Genomic DNA, 20,543 nt, shown 5'->3' on the forward strand with positions numbered 1-20,543 from the left:
CATTTTGTATATATCACTAATCAAACACACCTGATCTCATCAGCTCGTTAGTAGAGACTCCAAAACCTGAACTGGGTGTATCAGAAAAGGGAGATATACAAAATGTGCAGTGTTGGGGGGCCTCCAGGAACAGGGTTGAGAACCACTGATCTACAGTATGTTTCAAGCAAAACAATGTACAGCTGAACTTATTAGTTTCCACTAATAAAAGCATTGCGTGTCATCACTCTGAATCAATGTGTGTGTTCCACACTTGATTTTCACACGACTCTGATGTATAAGTGTTTTGCGGAGGCAACCCTCCCATATATTTCTTCACAGAAATGAGAAAGGCTTTTACCGTGTGAGGAGAGCATTACAGCAGCGCTCAAGATTCATTAGTTAAAAGGCTTCCTAATAAATTCCCCGCTTTTAATGTTTCACACAGCTATTAAAGGCCTGTTGAACGGCTATGTCTCTGTTGCCCATTACGGCTTTCAATAAATGACAATCGCGCAGCACTTAGAAAAGAAAAAATTCAGAGCGGCTGCAGGCCTGCCGCTCAAAGGACCCTTGTAGCACAAAGACTTATTAGCTGTTTCGTGGTGCGGTTTTATAAGAGTGAAACACCGCTTATGTCAATCTCTAGCGTTCAATCCAGATGCAGAAAGTGATCTGCTACAGCTGTGGATGACAAAAAATAACAAAAGACAAATACAACACAATTCTGATGAAACTGATGTGAAATCCTGTTGGTTCTGTGTGGGTGTTTTTGCAATGTTTGCTCTAGCTGTGATGTATAGTCATGTAGACTTTAAAAGAAAAAAATAAACAAACAAATAAATAAATAAAAGGAGAACAGCTTCCATGCAGTCAAATTTAGGGCGAACGGTGCACCATTGATTATGCTGTGAAGCTCGGCGCTTTAATTAATGGTTTCCTGAAAGGGAGAAAACACACGGACGGAAATGAGCCCCACGGGGGTCGGAAATAAATCTGTGCTGTCCACTCTTATATTTACCCTCTTACTGAGTAAATATAGATATTCTGCTCGCTTTCCTCAATGATTGTTTCTTCAACCACATGCTCATTTATGTGACGGGATGATTTTTATTAAAACAGATTTCAACTTTTTTCTTTTTATTTATGAAGGTCACATTAAAACGGTCTTGAAAACTTTTACAATGCCTTCATTAATTTGTATTTACAGAAAAAAAATGCATGTACAGATTTCATTATTTTATCCATGTCACAGAGTCAGATTTTTTATATTCAACTATGAGAATCCATCATAAAAATATTATTGGGCAATTTTGTGTCAACTCAACCAGAGGTCCCTGGCTCAAAATATTTTATTTTTATTTTCTTTCTTACTGGTAAAAGAAATAAATGAGGATGAAAGCCAATATAATGTATTAAATGGCATGGATCAATATTATTTTTTAAAGGGGGGTCAAAAATGTTCTCCTATGATTTGGAGCAATCTACAGATTAAGAAATAACCTAATAAAGGTGGCAGTGTCATAATTTAATTTTTACACAGGGATAGGTGGGTATATTACTACAATTAGTGCCTATAACTACAGAAGTATTAAATGTATCTAAATATAATTTTAGATGACGTTGCTTTAAAAACGTTCATTTTGTATCTTCATTTTAAGGCACTATAAGGTTAAATTCAAGAGATAAGGGGCTCTCAGAGTGACTCAATTGTACACATTTTCACTGGTCAAAAAACCAATTTGGGTCATATGGTGTTTATCTAGTTTTTCTTGTCCAACAAAACAAAGGTCTGAAGAACAAATGTTTTATGAAGAATAGAAATGTATTTTTGTTAATTCAAATAAAAACGGTCAAAATCTGATAAGCTCTAGAATACATTATTCATTTTCTTATAATTCTTTTTCTGCCATGAAAGTGTCTGGTTGTGAAAAAAGTGTGAAATGTTATTTAATTGCACGTATTTAAGATACATAAAATGGTTGCAATGACATCTTCCTTCACAAGACAAAGGAGTCAGCCATTTTATTTCACAAATGTTTACATTTTAATTTCCACCAGTGAATAGTGACTTCAGACATTGTTGTTTAAACAAAAAAACAAAAAAATAAATGGCAGAATTATCTTTTTTTGCATGTATATCCACTGTTGAACAATGTTAGCATATAAGCATGAAAAATGTAAAAAGTCCACAGGGCTGAAAGTGTTCATAGTTGAAGAAACACCCATGTATACAATCCAGAAATGATCCTCAGTGCCAAGGGACGAGTTCAAGCCTGAATCCAGATGCTGTTGTGTGAGTCAGGGACAGGAAATGACTGATGATGTGAGATGCTGTCCTGTGATAAAAATGGAGACAGGAGAATTCTCTAGCTTTTGTTTGCTGGTTGGGTTTCTTCAAATGGGCAAGTCAAGCGTACTTTTGTCTCCATTAGGGCAGTAATTTGACCCTTATGCTTTTAAACATCTCTCAGAGCAGTTATTATGTTTGACACCAGTGGCAGCCACTAAAAGCCTCAGTGAGGGAGGCAGGGGCGGAGCGAGGACGGAGAGGAGCGAGGCTGAGGTGTGCACCTGGGGCGAATGATCTCGCCCAGCTGTGAGTGATGACGGCATGAGTAGGCGGGGGATAAATCCAGGAGCAGAGCTGCAGTCGGGAGAGAGACGCCAAGAGAGAGAGACTCCTTGAAGCTGTGTGTGTTTATGATGCTATGTTTTCAGTTTAATGTGGTGTATGGATTAAAGTTCGTTAAATGTGCATCCGGCTCCAGCTTCGTACTTTCCCGGCCGATCAGAGGTCTTTCATACTCAGCTTCAAATGCTGTCAGCTGTTCCACTGGAGTGTGTGGCATTTACACACACACGTGGGGCCCGTTTAGTGGACTTGAGAGCGAGCAGGAGGACAGATATAGATGTCACAAAGGAAATACACTGATGAGCCAAAACATTGTGACCATCTTTTTAATATGCTGTTGGACCTCCGCGTGCCGCCAAACAGCACTCTTCCCCAGGTAAATGGCGCACACATACAAGGCCGTCCACGTGATATAAAAGAAAACGTGACTCATCGGACCAGGCAACCTTCTTCCACTGCTCCATGGTCCAATTCCGACGCTCGCGTGCCCATGATAGGTGCTTTTGACGGTGGACAGGGGTCATCATGGGCACTCTGACCAGTCTGCGGCTACGCAGCCTCTTACGCAGCAGGGTGCGATGCACTGTGTGTTGTGACACATTCCTCACATAACCATCATTACAATTTTCTGTGACTTGTGCCACAGCAGATCTTCTGTCAGTTTGGACCAGATGGGATAGCCTTTGTTGCCCTGGCGCATCAATGAGCCTTGTGCGCCCAACACAGTCACCGGTTTGAGGATTTTCCCTCCTCGGACCACTGTCAGTAGGTACAAGTTTGGGCGATCTTCTCCATAGTCAGATCGTCCTATCGTCAGCCTGTGAGATTGCCAATACTTGATATGATCACATACTGGGGGGGTGAGGTGTTCACGTTCAAACCAACAAACGTATTACCACTGGTTGGATGCTAGGTGGCACTATGGGGCAATTTTCGTTAAGCAGGGTTAGGGTTAAGCCTACACAATAAACAAGACACCTTTATTTCAACCTTTGAACTATTTTTTTTAACAAAAAATATAAATGAAAATGGAAAAAAAAAAAATTAAGTGTAATTCAAATGTGTGTTGCGAAGGGCAACATCTCTCTGGTAAAGAACCTACTTCATATGTGCATTCTCTACTGGTTGGGTATTTCGTCGTCCAGGAAAATACATTATGTGTGTGAACAAATTCGTTTTGTTCCCTCCTTCACATTTATCCAGCATTCAACATGGTGACTACAAGAACCGATTGTTCGCTTACCATCTAAATCTACCCAGACCTTGACATATGACCTTGTTGGGAGATGATCAACATTATTCGCTTCACTTGTGAGTGGTCACAATGTTTTGGCTCATCAGTGTATATCTCTCTTTTTCAATGGATTCAGAGTGATTTACATTATTGTAACATATCCTAAATAGTATGTTTAGAAATGGAAAACTGATTAGGCACTTTTTAAAGAGGACATTAGGGACAATATTGATGCAAACACAATCTTCATGATTATGACAATACAACCAGCACTCAAAAATGTTGTATTGTAAAATTGTACCACCTTAATGGCCATGATGCAGAATTTGGCATTGTTTTTAATAAAGAATACATTTCAGTCCTTACAGAAATAGGATTATTAGCCATTTATTTAAAACAAACAGATTGTGGTGTCTCTAACAGCATCACATATGAGATGAGCCAGTCCCAGGTAAATCCACGCTTGTCACAAAAATATCAAGACATATTGTGATTTTTAAAGACGATTTTTACTCATATTTGGCCCTTGGTGCTTATTTTGGATGCTAAACACCACCATGAGTTTATAAACATATATAACCACTAGAGGTTAACCAGCAGATTAATCGTGTCAACAGCTACTTTTGGAACTATCGGTTTTCACCAGAAATTAACGCTGATTGTTCACAGATACCCCCCATCCCCAAAAAATGAGCGGCGTTGGAGGGAGTACAACCAAAGTCTCTGGAGGTTAAACAAACAATCACTGACAACTTGTGGAGATTTGCAGTGTCTAAATCGGTCCTCACTGACAATATTCATCCATATTTATATCTTCACTTTAATGCATATTTTGTTATTTTGATTAGAATATCATCAAGTGTTCTAATTTTAAGCAAGGGCATGCACAGGAAAATGCAAGTATACGGAAATGTGCCCAGTCAGCACAAACATTATATGTGGTGAGTAATAAATGTAAAAAGTCACCTGATGAATGTAAATTTATATAAAAACCATTCATCTGGTGAATATATAGGAATACTTACATGTAGTGCATTGTAAAAGAGTTAAGTCTCCATCACTGTTTATGGACTAACACATTATTAATATGAGATGGTGTTATAGAAAATACACAAATGAAGATGGACATTATTAATCATTAATTTATATAACTATTATTGATTGCTGAGTTCATGTTAATTTTGATAGGAGGGGAAAAAAGTATTTTTGAATGATACCGGATTACCAGAAAAACTGACATTTACATGGCAAATGTTGCTGATAATCTGCTATTCATGAATGACAGCTTGTTGATGGTTTACTATTTATTATATGACAATGTTTACTCTATAGTGTTTCTATTGTAATACATTGCAGATGATTGTAAGAGTGATATTTTTTTTCTTTATCGATTGTGTGAGCAGCTAGGAACACAGACATTTCAAAAGAAGAGTCATCAGGGTTTGTTTATAGTTAAAAGTCTTGCGTTGTGCACCAAATCTTATTCCAGCTGGGACGATACTACACTTTCCCACAAATTCATACACTTCATGAGTGCATAGTGTATATTATAAGTGCATAGTGCATAATTTGAGGCACATCTTAAAGAAAATGTTCTAAGAAACAAAACACATTTAATAAAAACAATTTAAAAAAAAATATAGCTGCAAGCAGCAATTACGGAGTCAAGCACACCAACGGCATGTACGGAACTGTCACTGGACATCAGTGATTATGACTAAGAAAAGCAGCATAAAAAATACAATTAATTATAACTTTTGACCAATAGGTTGTGCAGTCACCAAATTTACCTGGTGAGGTCAGGCTGTGGTCATTATGACACACACAAAGTTTCATGAAAATACAGCAAAGCATTGCAGAGAAAAAGCCTCAGGTGCTTTGTGGCGACTTACCATCAAATTCATTAGTGCGCTATTCGAGATCCGTTTTGTCTGTCATAAAGCTTTTGATAACTTTTTGTCGTGAATGTCCATAGATGATACACAACAAATTTTGTGCAAATCAGACTTGCGGGCTAGGAGGAGTTAGAAAAAGTAGATTTTCAATGAAATTCAAAATGGCAGACAGGAAATATGGCCAACCAAGGAGAATTGGGTATCACCATACTCGGCGTGAGGAATCTATAGAGAGCAGTCACAAAATGATAGGTCAAATTAATCAAACGTTATAAACATTGCATTATAATTTTTGACCTAAACTTTATAGGTACCCTCAGGGCATAGTGCTGATGATGCATACCACATTGCAAATGCTGTATAAATACAGCATTTTACAACAAAATTCTAAATGTCCAACGCCCAAAATGGCCGACATAGAAGAATTGGCTCAATCATTCGGCTCAATATGTCCCAAAGAATCTAAAGAAACCAGCCTCATAATTTTAGGCCATACTATTTATAAGTTATAAGCAAAAATATGACCACTAGGTGGTGCTGTGCCAAAAACGCTGCAGGTACCCTTAAGTCATGATGGTTATGTCATATACCAAGTTTCGTGTCAATATGCCAAAGCATTGCGAAGACACAACCTCACGTCCATTTTGATGTGCTCGAGGTCAAATTTGTTGAAGCGTTATTCGAGAACGGTCTGGTCAATCAAAAAGCTTTTTGTCCCCAGTGTCCCCAGATGATACACAACAAATTTGGTGCAAATCAGAGTTACGGTCTAGGATGTTCAAAAAAGTTCGAAAAAGTTTTTTGAAAAATTCAAATTAGCGGACAATCTAGTCAGGCAGATATTAGTATGCATACCATCAGAAATCGGAAACCGCTCAGACCCGGTATGAGCAAAGGATTTTTGATTCTAGGCCTCACGGTTCAAAAGTTATGAGCATAAACGTAAGTGACGTTTTGAACAGTTGGTGGCGCTAGACCGTTGGAGTTAGGGACCCCAAATTCAGGTCAGTTATAATTCAGAGTGTCCTCTATCAGTGTGCCAAATTTCATGACTTTACTATGTACGGTTTAATGGGCTGCCATAGATTAGGAAGAAGAAAAAAAAGGAGGAGGAGAAGAATCATCATCAATTACGGATAAAATACACATATAAAAATACACATAAAATGCACACACTTTCAGTGCTTGGCCCCTAAAAATATTGGCTAATTAATCTGTTACCACCACTGGTTTTTCCACCAACTTAGTTATTGATATTGGCAAAATGCAATATCGGTGGACCTCTATATGATGGCCAACATATCAATACCTATACAGTTTGTAGTCACTTGGCTCACCCTGATCTATGCCGATGCAAAGAGGTTTGCCAATTATTACAGAAGGTACAATTCTATAATTCTAAGGGTTTGAGAGAGAGTGGAAAATAGCCATAATATAGCCATAATTACAAGACAAATACATAAACACAGCTGAGCCACATACAACAATTAAGAAGATACGAAACAACTCGGCAAGCATGACTAATCAATCTGTTTAAACTCAAGACTTTGCCAATCGGTGAGTCACACTTGTCATTCTTGTGAATTAGAACATACCTTGTATCTCAGGCATGACCACACGCCTGTCACTATGATTGACACACTGATGAGCGTAATTAAAGCTTACTGTAAAGTCAGTGTGCTTTTTGAGTCAGCCACAGACTGCACATCCTCTCTTTCACTGAGGATGTTGTTGTGCATATGTCTCTCAAAACAAAGTGCACACTATTTGCTAAAGTCAGTCTAAAATGGGTCTATCTGTGGGTCAGGCTCTGGACCCTCCTATTTGTGGTGAAAGGTTTTCAATGTGAAACAGACTGTCAATCAAGCTTGAGGAACATTGTGAAGAGATGACAAAAATACCAGACTAAAATAATGACTACGGAGCCATTGGCTCCTAAAATGAAACATTTAGGAGCCAATTGGCTATTTATAGTTGGAAAATTATAGAAATGTTCGACAAAATTTTGACATTACCAGTCGGGTTGGGTCACACAGTCTCAGGTATGGGTAGACCTCTGGGCAGACCTCTATGCTCTTAAAAAGTCCATGGGAATTGGTAAAAAAACACTATACAGATTGGAATAGTAATGTGTCATATGTTGGTGGAACAATTGTACGCAATATGGTGCGTAGATCTTTAAAACTGTCTTCATAGAGCAACATGACAACTTCACATTTCTAGGTCATGATCATTTCATAACTGTAACACATTATTGGTTAAAATAATCACTGTAATTCCACAACAGGCATTGTTAATTTTCCAAGTTACCTGCAAATAATATATTGCCCAATGAAATATAACAAAGAGCATATGCTCTCCTTACACCTCACACATACAGTGAACTAAATATTGTAAAATATTGGTCATTTTACAGATTTTACATTTTATCCTGTATTTGAAAGCCTGTGATTCAGGCTCTGTTTGCTCTATGTCCCTGCTAATAGCACTCATTTATTGCACTATATGACATCAAGTACAACGGAAAAGAAATGTTACCTAACCCTCTATCTCTATAATGCAGCTGAGCACTCACCATGTGCTCCATAGACATTCAGGCTATTTTGTGATCCTACGCAACTTCTCTAAAGTTTCATCAAATATCTCGGCCTCTGAGTGGACTACAAGCTTAATCAAGGTGATGTTGGGAAGCTGATGTCTTTTACCTCTGCAATGATGTATAACACTTCATTAGTCGAACAGTTGAGAACATAGTTTGCCAGTGATTTGTTTATCATGCTTTTTCTGATGGATTTTATTTTATATATATATATATATATATATATATATATATATATATATATATATATATATATATATATATATATGAGACATTGAATTATTTACCCATGCAAGCTCACAGACATATGTATAAAATGGCTCATTTTGAAGAAAACAGCCTAAAGAAAGAGCTGATATTGAGTTTTTGGCTACTCTGGGCTTACAGAAACATTTGTCCTTGTTGTCTAACAGAGAACATGTTTCACTTCATGATTCTTTTGACAATCATTCGATCTGATGTGTTATGACAACAAACACCACATGCACTTGCAATGTATACACATTTCTGAGAGAGCTTTGATTTGATATATGACTCGTCTATTTTAGTGCTATTTGAAAAAAAAAGTTTAATTTGATATCCCTAAATAACGACAAGGCGGGATTTATTTGTGACGCAGACATTTTCAGGCCTAATTTTGTAATTTTATGTACATAAATGCAAATGTGATGGAGTTCAGTAAAAAAAAAAAAAAAAAAAAAAAAAAAAAAAAAAAAAGCACATTCTAAGCTTTTAAATGGTACCACATATGACTCCAAGGCCTTTTGGATTTTAAACGTAAATGTCTGGGTCCAGAAAGTGATGCAAAGCTGATGAGCTTGAACTAATACAGACAGCTCTCCACTACACAGAACACAAACATAACACACTGCTGCAAAAACATCATATGCTGCAGCTGACACCATGTGAAGGAGATTTCAGGCATAATGCCATGAGAGAAAGTGAATGGGAAAAATGAGTGTGATTAGTTGAGAAGAGATGTGGAGTGTGGACAGAAGCACTGCTAAATGTCAACATCTCTAAATAAAGCGAGCCGCCACTGACCTCGTCCAGCTCGGAGATGTACACAGGTTTTTCCTCGAAGCCGATGGGCATGGGCTCACTGGGGGGGATCTCCACCTCTTCATACATCTTGTTATTTTCTCTTTTGATCCCCTCAGGCAGCAGCATCTGCCAGCGCAGGGAGGACACAATTACACAAAATTACAATGCAATTGAACTTTCATCTTCATCATGTATTACCTCACAGCAACCCTCTCAAATCTAACAGTGCAGGCCAGTGCCGGGGGCCAGGGTCACCAGTACCAGTTTTATTACTGCTCAAATGAACTCAGCACTCACCCTTTAACATGTGCTTTAGTTGTTTAAGACTAGAAATGTGCAAAACTTATTTTCAAACCGATTAGTTGCGGTGTTGCTTAAATAACTTGTCACTGTATAGCCCAGTATAATTAGACGGAGTTTGGGTTCACCTGATCATGATTAGACATGTTTCTCAGGGGTTTTTACATACTGTAAGATGCGTTCTTTAATTTTTTTTTTCTCCCCTTTTTCTCCTCAATTTGGAATGCCCGATTCCCAATGCGCTCTAAGTCCTCATGGTGGCGTAGTGACTCGCCTCAATCCGGGTGGTGGAGGATGAATCTCAGTTGCCTCCGTGTCTGTGACCGTCAATCCGCACATCTTATCACGTGGCATGTTGAGTGCATTACCACGGAGACACAGCGTGTGTGGAGGCCAACGCTATTCTCCGCGGGAGGCACAGCATGTGTGGAGGCCAACGCTATTCTCCACGGCATCCACGCACAACTCACCACGCGCCCCACCAAGAGCGAACCACATTATAGTGACCACGAGGAGGTTACCCCATGTGACTCTACCCTCCCTAGCAACCGGACCAATTTGGTTGCTTAGGAGACCTGGCTGGAGTCACTCAGCACGCCCTTGATTCGAACTCACGACCCAGGGTGGGAGTCAGCGTCAATACTCGCTGAGCTACCCAGGCCCCCTGTAAGATGCATTCTTGAGTTGAAGAATGGAACAGAATGGAGAGTTTTTATGACATGTTTGCAAAAATTGGGCTATTTTTTTATTTTTTTTTTACTTTGTCTCAAAAACAAAACAGTCGTGTTGGGACGCTCTAAAAACAGCACAAAATTGAATGCAATGGCCAAAGACGTCCATCTGAACGTGTATGGCTTTAGCAGCAATGCTTTAAAGGGGATGAATTTAAAGATGTAACTTTCCAACAGAGTTTTACTAAGCAAACTGTTTAAATGCTTAAGCCTGCACACTAGCTAAAGCACCACAACTAAAGCTAATATGCCAACTAAAGCAACTAAAAATATCAAAACTAGATAAAAATCTAGACAAATTAGTAGACCATTGTGACCGATGGCTATTTAAGACTGTGTCATTATTAAACAAACACAATCATCCAAGCACATTTTTGAGGGCTTGAGCTGGGGTTGCTATATGTTCTGTTCTGAGAAAACAAACCTTTTATACAATTATGAGAATAATTCTAATTTTTAACACACTGCATCCCCTACAGCTGCTATAATTACAACTCATTTCAGTAAAGTGAGAGCATATGCTGAACTAATGAATGTGTCATATTCAGCTGTTGATCAAAGGAGACAGTATGATACACTGTCATATCTGGGCGCATTAATCATCTTAGCCAAATTTTAAAAGGAAAAAGATACACCCTTAAACTGACCTATACGCAACTATTATACAGAGAAACAAACTAATATGAAAGATATGATCATAATTTGTATGAAAATGCAACATTAAGTGGCCAAATGAAAGTGTGCTGATTTGTTTGTGATAAACAGTGTATATAAAATTAAAAGCAAAGGGCACAAACCCCCACTTATGGCAGTCAGTTGTAAACCCATTTAGTTTTAATTTACAAGTCAAAAATGGAACTTCAGGAATTCAAGAAAATCAGCATTTTAAATTCACTTAAATTACATTTCAAAGCCCATTTTACAACTCCAGTGAGATTATTGCACTCCTGTTGTGAGGATTGTTTCACACAGAGGGTGTCAAAACTCTGCCGTCTTATAAGATTTTTCTGAAGTATTTTTGAGGTATTTATGTTTATTCAATGTTATTGTTAGAAAATAACAAAATCGCACAAAGTTTTAAAATACACTACCTGGCCAAAAAAAAAAAGAAATTGCATACTCGTTGTGGCACTGTTTCAACAACCTTATGCAACATCACAACATTTATTTCCGTCCAGAGTTGCATACATTTTTGGCAGAGATCTTGTATTGACGATGGGAGAGTCAAACCACTACGTAAATTCTTCTCCAGCACATCCCAAAGACTTTCAATGGGGTTAAGGTCAGGACTCTGTGGTGGCCAATTCATGTGTGAAAATGATTCCTCATGCTCCCTGAACCACTTTTTCACAATTTGAGCCAGATGAATCTTGGCATTGTCATCCTGGAATATGCCCATGCTGTCAGGGAAGAAAAATCCATTGATGGGATAACCTGGTCATTCAGTACATTCAGGTAGTCAGCAGACTTCATTTTATTGCAGCATAACGTTGCTGAGCCTAGACCTGACCAACTGAAGCAACCCCAGATCATAACACTGCCTCCAGAGGCTTGTACAGTGGGCACTATGCATGACAGATGCATCGTTTTGTGCGCTTCCCTTCTTACCCTGACGTGCCCATCGCTTTGGAAAAGGGTAAATCTGGACTCATCAGACCACATGACCTTTTCCCATTACCTTTTTCCATTGCTCCACAGTCCAATCTTTATGCTCCCTAGCAAATTGAAGTAGTTTTTTTCCGATAAACCTCACTAACAAGTGGCTTTCTTGTGGTCTCACAGCTGTTCAGTCCCAATCCTGTAAGTTCTAGTCACATTGTGTGTGTGGAAATGCTTTTACTTTCACTATTAAACATAGCCGTGAGTTCTACTGTCGATTTTTTACGATGTGACTTCAAGCGTTTTAGTGATCTCCGATCACGATCATTTAAGATTTTATTCCGACCACATTTTTTCTGTGAAGCTGTTTCACCACTATCCTTCCAGGTTTTAATAATGCGTTGAACAGTTCTTAACCCAATTCCAGTGATTTCAGCAATCTCCTTAGTTGTTTTCTTTGCTTGATGCAGGCCAGTAATTTGCCCCTTCTGAAACACAGTAACATCTTTTCCACGATCATGGGATACGTCTTCTGACATGGTTGTTTAAGAAATGAGAAGCTACACACTGTTTCAGTTGGGGTTAAAAGATTTGTTGTAAGCTGAAACATATCAATCACTGCAATAATGATCCAATCATAGGCTCAAGGATCTGCTTATTTAAATCCAAACAGCGACTTTCTTTTTGGCCAGGCAGTGTATATTAGGATGTTCCTTCAACTTCCGACCCAGGGGTTGATTTTCATGAAAACGATTAGATTTCAACTTTTTTCTATTCTTTATACAATGATCAGCCACAACATTAAAACCACTGACAGGTGAATAACATTTATTATTTTGTTACAATGGCACCTGTCAAGGGAGGATATATTAGGCAGCAAGTGAACAGTCAGTTCTTGAATTTCATGTGTTGGAAGCAGAAAAAATGGGCAAGCGTAAGGATCTGAGCAACTTTGACAAGGGCAAAATTGTGATGGCTAGACGACTGGGTCAGAGCATCTCCAAAACAGCAGGTCTTGTGGGGTGTTCCAGGTATGCAGTGGTTAGTACCTACCAAAAGTGGTCCAAGGAAGGATAACCGGTGAACTGGTGACAGAGTCATGGGTGCCCAAGGCTCACTGATGCACATGGGGAGTTAAGGCTAGCCCATCTGGTCCAATCCCACAGAAGAGCTCCTGTAGCACAAAACGTTGGCCATGATAGAAAGGTGTCAGAACACACAGTGCATCGCAGCTTGCTGCGTATGGGGCTGCATAGCCGCAGACCGTTCAGAGTGCCCATGCTGACCCCCTGTCCACCGTCAAAAGTGTCTACAATGGGCACGTGAGAGTCAGAACTGGACCATGGAGCAATGGAAGAAGGTGGACTGGTCTGATGAATCATGTTTCCTTTTAGATCATGTGGACAGCCAGGTGCACTTTGGGAAGAAGGCAGGCCAGTGGAGGCAGTGTGATGCTCTGGACAATGTACTGCTGGGAAACCATGGGTCCTGGCATTCATGTGGATGTTACTTTTACACGTACCGCCTACCTAAAGATTGTTGCAGACCACGTACACCCCTTCATGGCAACAGTATCCCCTGATGGCAGTGGCCTATTTCAGCAGGATAACGCGCCCTACCACACTGCAAAAATTGTTCAGGAATGGTTTGAGGAACATGATAAAGAGTTCAAGGTGTTGACTTGGCCTCCAAATTCCCCAGATCTCAATTCGATTGCGGATCTATGGGATGTGCTGGACCAACAAGTCCGAGGTCCCACCTCGCAACTTACAGGACTTAAAGGATCTACTGCTAACGTCTTTGTGCCAGATACCACAGGACACATTTAGAGGTCTTGTGGAGTCCATGCATCGACGGGTCAGAGCTGTTTTGGTGGCACGAGTGGGACCTACACGATATTAGGCAGGTGCTTTTAATGTTGTGGCTGATCGGTGTATATTCAAGTTTTAGTTGACTTAATAATGGGTAATGACTTCTACTACTTTTAAAATCATTGCACACACATGTATCTGCCCTGTGAGCAAAGCTGCACGCATTCTAGAGCATTGTTTATTGCGTTTCAGTCCTAAAACCTCCCCCGCCCGCAGGAAAAGCATGAGGCCAAAATGAATTCATTTAAATGGCTGGAAGATGCCTGCAGCAGGAATTCTAATTAAGACATCATAAAAACTGGATTAAAAACAAAGGCTGTGGGTAATCTAGCATGTGATAATGTGATATAATTGAACAGATTGGCATGATGCTGAGTAAACAAAGCACTGGGGAGAAATTTGAGAGTTAAGAGTGAAGATTTATCTTTCCTCTGTGCCCTTACAAATATAAGAGTCAGATTAGAAGGAAGTGTGTTTTTTTTGTTGTTTTTTTTTTACCTTGGCTCCTCCGACGAATGCAGAGGTCTTGGTGGCTTCGGCATAGGAGTCATAAACGTTAGGGTAACGGATGCGTTCATAATCTCTGTGTCGGCCTAACACAGGGGAATAGCGTGCTGTGAGCAAGGCCTGCTCCCTACACAGAAAAACACAAATTAAAATCAACAAACTTCTCAAACTCTTGAGACCCAACAAGTTTAGTGGTGGTTCATTTTAAACCAGGTGAGACACACAGTTAAAGTGTGTAATGTCTGTGCCAGATGGAATCATAAAAACAATGATTATTTCCAAACAAGTTTTCCAAACACTCCCTCTGTCTTCCATTGGTCAACCAGATAATAACATAACGTGAGTTATGTCCATGCTAGTCATGCTACCAAACCGTCTGATGGGTATTCCTCAATAAAACTGCAGAAGCTTTCTCAAAATTGCCAGCTCCAATCTGACTGGATGGCTTAAGGTAGTTAAGGTGCACAGGATCTTATAGGTCCGCTATAAGAGCATTAGCAATAAAAGCTATAACAGCATTAGCATAGCAACATGCTAATGTCAAACTAAATTCTATTGGAAACAATGTGAGTCAAGTCTCTCGCGAGCGTAACGTGTGGAGTGTTATTTGTGCGGTGCAGCCTATGCTTGATATGGCAATTGGCATGCTGTCTTCGAAAGAAGCTACCTATACAGATAAAAGACAGCAAGACTTCTGACTAGGGGGTGAATTCACTAATTAGTTGTACCACATTTGTGTGCAATATCTCAGTGCAAAAACCTGAATCGTATACACTAACCACACACAATCCAGTTTAACCAGGCACTAAGTGCGTTGTGATAGCATTGCAGTGAATGTGAATTAAGTCCTTGACAGTATTTTCCATGCAAAAGTTGAGTTAAAACATAGTTGAGCTCAGCACTCATATTTTGGCCATGTTTGCGAAGTGACCTGATTTGCATAGTTTCATTAAAGAATCACTAGTGATAGTAGTACTATTAGTACTAGTCTCTGCAAAGTACTATTAGTGGTACTATTAATACTATAAGAGGGCACAATTCATTCATGGTGTCCTGCAAGTATAAACTGCACAAACAGAACCTGATATATGTGCATACTACACAGCAATGAGATCTGTTGCTGAAAACAAACATGCGATCAGATCTTGAACTGTGTTCTAATGATCACTACCTCACAGAGACCCTAAAGCTCAGCTTCCAGCGGCCCTTGAGCTCTCTGGATTCCATTTCACAATGACACAAAGGACAGCTGGGCTGAAGGCCAGTATGTTTTGTGCTGTGGTGTCAGTCTTTTAAGGGAATTGTAAGTGTCATTACTCTGTTTAAGAGAGACGCCTTTGCCTCCTAATACACCTACTGAAAGATAATACTTCAGCAGGCACCACTGATGTATCAGTAGATGGTCATGTCAAAAAGAGTGCCATTTGTCTAAAAATTACTAACAATAAGAACTAATGCCAACTTGTACTATCTGTTTATACAGTAATTTTCCTAAGCGCATCAACAAAAATCCAGCCACTTTATCCTAATCTTAAATAGAAACTGTGCAGAATCTTCCATATTTCACCTTCATTTTAGGTAATACATTTTAATTATTAACAAAATTTACTATTTCTAAATCACTCATTTAAATGTAAGCAAATGTGTGATCATGCTAACTACACTGTGCAGTCAGATTTTCGTGCCGTCATTGAAATCATGCTGGAATAACACGGATCATCAAGTTTTGCACAATTTCAAACAACTTTTGTCCATGCTTTTATTAAAACAAAAGGTGGACATACAAAAAAACAGTGTTTGCTCAAAAGACAAAAAAAAAATCCAAAGTAACTCAAAAAATGTATCCACAACAAATTACTAATTACTTCCCTAAACTGATGATCAGATTACTTTACTGGTTATTTCATATGGATATCACATTACTAATTACTAGTTTTAAAACAAAAGTTTGTTTTAGTGCTCAACAAATTCAAAATAATATCTATATTTTCACCTCGTCCATTGACGTATGCACCACGCATTTCTCCCTTACAATGAACTTTCAGGGGTCGCACACCCTTTAGCAGTAACAGAAATAGCAAATAGACTCACATTTGAATGTAATTGATGTTTTAAATGTATTCTACATATTATTATTTTCGTAATATGTGTAACCGAAGACTTAACTGTACTTAACTCTTTAACACCACCTGTATCAAATTTGATTCGCTATTTTCTAAAGTCTGTGCATCATTAACAATAAAATTTCTGATGAAAATCCTGTTTTCTGCAATGTACTAGATGTCTTCTGCAACCTGACGGACATTTCCGGGCATTTCTTGATGGAAAAACATTTGTAAAAAAAATTTCCATAAAGGACCGCTTTTGTATTGCATGCACTCATTTTTTTATGTGAAATCTTTGCTGATTTTAATAAAAAGTAACAGTAATGAGTATACTGTTAGTGATATTTTAAAATGAGTATTGGCTAAATATAAGCAACTTGTGCTTGGTTAAAATTTTGTATATTATTTCATTGAAAAACCATGCTGAAATCCATGTATCAAATATGATACAACAGGTTTTTGAGGTATATATTTTAATCACCATTACAATCCATTCATGCCCACCACAAAAAATAATCACAGAGATTTGAAAATTCTGACATGTACTTTTTATAAGATATATTTAAAGTGTGAACTAATATTTGTGTATTTTCATATATGCAGCCTGCTCTGTCATTATAAAGATCTCATTATTTTACATTACAAGCTATTATGATGTCATCTTACCATAAGTTCCTGAGATTTTTACAATTTCCCTTTTTTAAATGTCAATATAGTGTTTGGTGCATAAAATATATACATGTTAAAAAATATTACTGAAAAAATTATATTTAATTCATATTGTATTTGATGTGCTGAACTGAACTGTGATACATTTCTATCTATATTTATAGACCAAGGAGAGGAAGGTGTCATGGCCAAACTCTCAAATATTTGGTATCTCTGAAAAGTCCAGGGAGTCCTCTCTTAATATCCCAAGATTTACCACTGTAGCATGTATGCGCTAAGAAAAACTTCAATTAAAAATATCTTACACAAAAATGAATTGATGGGCCTCAGGATGATAGTGACCTTTAAAGCATAAAGTATCAAATATGATATATAATTTTTTTATTTTTGTATTGAAATTTATATTTATAGTTTGTCTGTTGGTATTAAAAACGGTTAAATGTCAACAAATTATAATTTTCTGACAACTCTTTCATATGTCAGGCTTTACAGGATTGAGTAATTAACTTTGAAAGTCAGTAACTGTAATCTGATTACAAGAATTGAAAATGTAAATGTTACACTACTTTTGACTTTAAAAGTAATTAGATTACAGTAACCAATTACTGTAATCAGATTACACCCAACACTGCTAAATACTAAAATTCTGCTTTTCAACCTTTTTTACTCAAATTGGTACCTGAAAATATAATTTGTAATGAAAATAAGATGTAAAAGAGAGCAAAATAGAAGCATTATTACTGGTGGACTTTTGCACACCACTGCATATGGACAAGGCTATTATTTTGTTTTTGTTCTCCCCAATTTTTGTTGGATTTTACTTGGCATAAAGTCATGTTAAAAAGACATGTGCCCTCAGGTTATACGTTAACCATGTTATCTTCATGTTATGCTTCTTTTGAAGTATTGTTTTAGTAAGTACTGCACCTATTGCATAAAACAAAAATATTATGTCAAAATTATACCCTTATCCTTTCAAAAAATAAACTCTGAAAGGACAAGCTAAAGCTTCCACTTTTGTCACTTTATCTTACAGTATGTTTTTCAGCAAGAGAACAGGGTCAATCCTGTTACCATGATTTTGTATAGTAAATAAACTGACTTTTTAAAAAGTGCATATTTGTGGAAAACTCATTTTAATAAGCATCTTCTAATATTATACCATTGGTGCAGAACCATATGTTTAGGCGACCAGTGGAAGACGGATGGAGTATTTGGGGAAAGCTGTTTGAAAACAATGATTATTTTTGCAATTCCATTTGGTGATGCTTGGGAAACTTCAGCTTTAAAAAAACAAACAAACAAAAAAAACTTTTCAAAATGGAAATGGCCCTGAGATATCTGTATGGTGTGTTTTGTAAGCTAAAATACGAGTGATGAGGATTGCTCATAAATCTCGTATAAAGCTTGATTTGTCAGTTATTTTTGTTTGTGTGTTGTGATGATTGAAAGGCTGAGAGGTATTAACACCTCATCTCTAATCTCACTCCTCATGCTCAGCCTCATTTGGACGGCAGCATTTTTAATTAAACAGATCATTGCTCTTTTTCATCCTGTTAAATTAAACATTAAGAGAAAATCCCTCCACCTCCCGCAAAAGCCTCAGACAGCAGTTTTATCAAGCACTCTCTCTTTTCAATAGCACACTCTGATGAAATATGTAGAGGGTCTGTGATGAAAGAGAGAATCAGAGAGAGACAGACAGAAAGAAAGAGAGAGAGAGACAATGCCTATAACAGGCATAGCATGCTTAAAAATATTTGATTATATGTGAAATATAAACTTGATATACGTCTATTTCTACTTCCAATTTCTACTATATATCTTCTTTTATTATTACTATTTTATTTTATTTTAGTTATTTTATTGTATTTGTATTCTTGTATATTGTATGTGCGTACATAATGTTACCAATGGTTTGGCAATGTAAAGCTGTTTTACTATGCCAATAAAGCTACTTGATGTAAATCTGGTTGGGTGAGAGACACCCACCCACCTGGCACCTCCACTTCTATTTTTATTGTTACTTGTTAATGTATTATTATTATTATTATTATTATTTTCATTTCTTGTCATTATCTGTTTTGTGGATTAATACTTTGGCTATTTTGTATGTAACACAATCATGCCAATAAAGTACTTTTAAACTGAAAAACAGAGAGAGAGAGAGAGAGAGATGCACTCACCTCTGCAGTCTGAGCTCCATGGGGTCAAAAAGAAAAGCGTTATCGCAGGACTCGCCCTCATCGCCTCGTTTCTCTCGTTTTCTCTCTTTCTTCTCCTCTTTCCTGTAGATCTTCATCATCTGTCTCTCTTGTTCAGACTGGATGGTCACTTGACAGCCATATGTGGGTTTGGATGACTCTGCAATCCCTTTGTGTTTGCCTTCAGTTGCCATAAAATAAAAAAAAGTCAATTATTAGTAAAAATTAGATGTCATTTAGAGCAGTAGTTCTTAACTGGTTTTGCTTCAGGACCCAGATTTTACATTGGACATCAAGTGGTGACCCACCATGGTAAAAAATGTAACCTGTATTTAGCCTGGACTTCATTGTCTTTTATCTTGCATAGTTTTGTTCATGGTTTTCAAATAGAAGGGCCTGCAACAAGTGACATTATTTTTGATGTCAACAAGATACAGGAAGTTTTCTGTCCCCCCTTTTAAAAGTTGATGAGCCTATTTATTTATATGAGCCCATTATATTTATTATCCAGTTTATTTCCCAATATCAAACATCATTCAAACAGAACATATATTACACAGGAGCAAAACTTTGTCCATAATTTGTCCAGAAGTCTTAGAGGTCCAGACTTAATGCCCTTTATGTACTTGTCGTAATATATGCAGTGCAATGGCTCCTCATATCTGTGGTTAGGTCAACGCAGCTAGTCTTTCTAATAATAATTATAATAAATCATAGTATTTGTTAAGAAAAAATAGCAGCCTAAAAACAGTTAGGCACTTTAACTACCACTGCCACAGTTGTAGTACAAATGAAGTCTAATAAATTCTTCATAAATTATTTGATATGTAACAATAACATGTTTGTCAGAATATTACTGTTAAAATCATGATAAACTTCAGTAAGGATGATTACGTATTATTTTGATAATTAACAGCAACAACCATAATTCAACAAATAGGAAGTAGAAATTCACAGATGTGATTTTAAATATGCAGGTTGTGCGCGTGCAGAAAAAAATGACATATCTAAATCACACATTAACTGTAATTACAAAAGCTTTTTGTGATGTATTTGCAACATAAACAATCATTTCTGACTTCTACATTCATAACTGTCCAAAATACAGAAGTAGCAGGTGGTAAGAATGAAGTTTATGTCAAAATTCACAGATATTTTTTTCATTTCTGAT

The 20,543-nt window shown here is 37.6% G+C and overlaps 1 protein-coding gene across 1 annotated transcript in view; it reads right to left on the bottom strand.

Moving 5' to 3' along the window:
- Positions 1 to 20,543, bottom strand: part of ascc3 (activating signal cointegrator 1 complex subunit 3) — a 295,431-nt gene that overhangs the window by 210,143 nt on the left and 64,745 nt on the right. Inside the window, exons 6-8 of the mRNA XM_051720604.1 lie at positions 19,355 to 19,553; positions 14,386 to 14,521; positions 9,387 to 9,512 (exon numbers count right to left, since the gene is read on the bottom strand). Of these exons, the coding sequence (XP_051576564.1) occupies positions 9,387 to 9,512; positions 14,386 to 14,521; positions 19,355 to 19,553 (461 nt within the window). The remainder of the gene's footprint in view (positions 1 to 9,386; positions 9,513 to 14,385; positions 14,522 to 19,354; positions 19,554 to 20,543) is intronic.

This window comes from Myxocyprinus asiaticus, chromosome 16 (genome assembly GCF_019703515.2).
Source record: "Myxocyprinus asiaticus isolate MX2 ecotype Aquarium Trade chromosome 16, UBuf_Myxa_2, whole genome shotgun sequence".
NCBI classification, from domain to species: Eukaryota; Metazoa; Chordata; class Actinopteri; order Cypriniformes; family Catostomidae; genus Myxocyprinus; species Myxocyprinus asiaticus.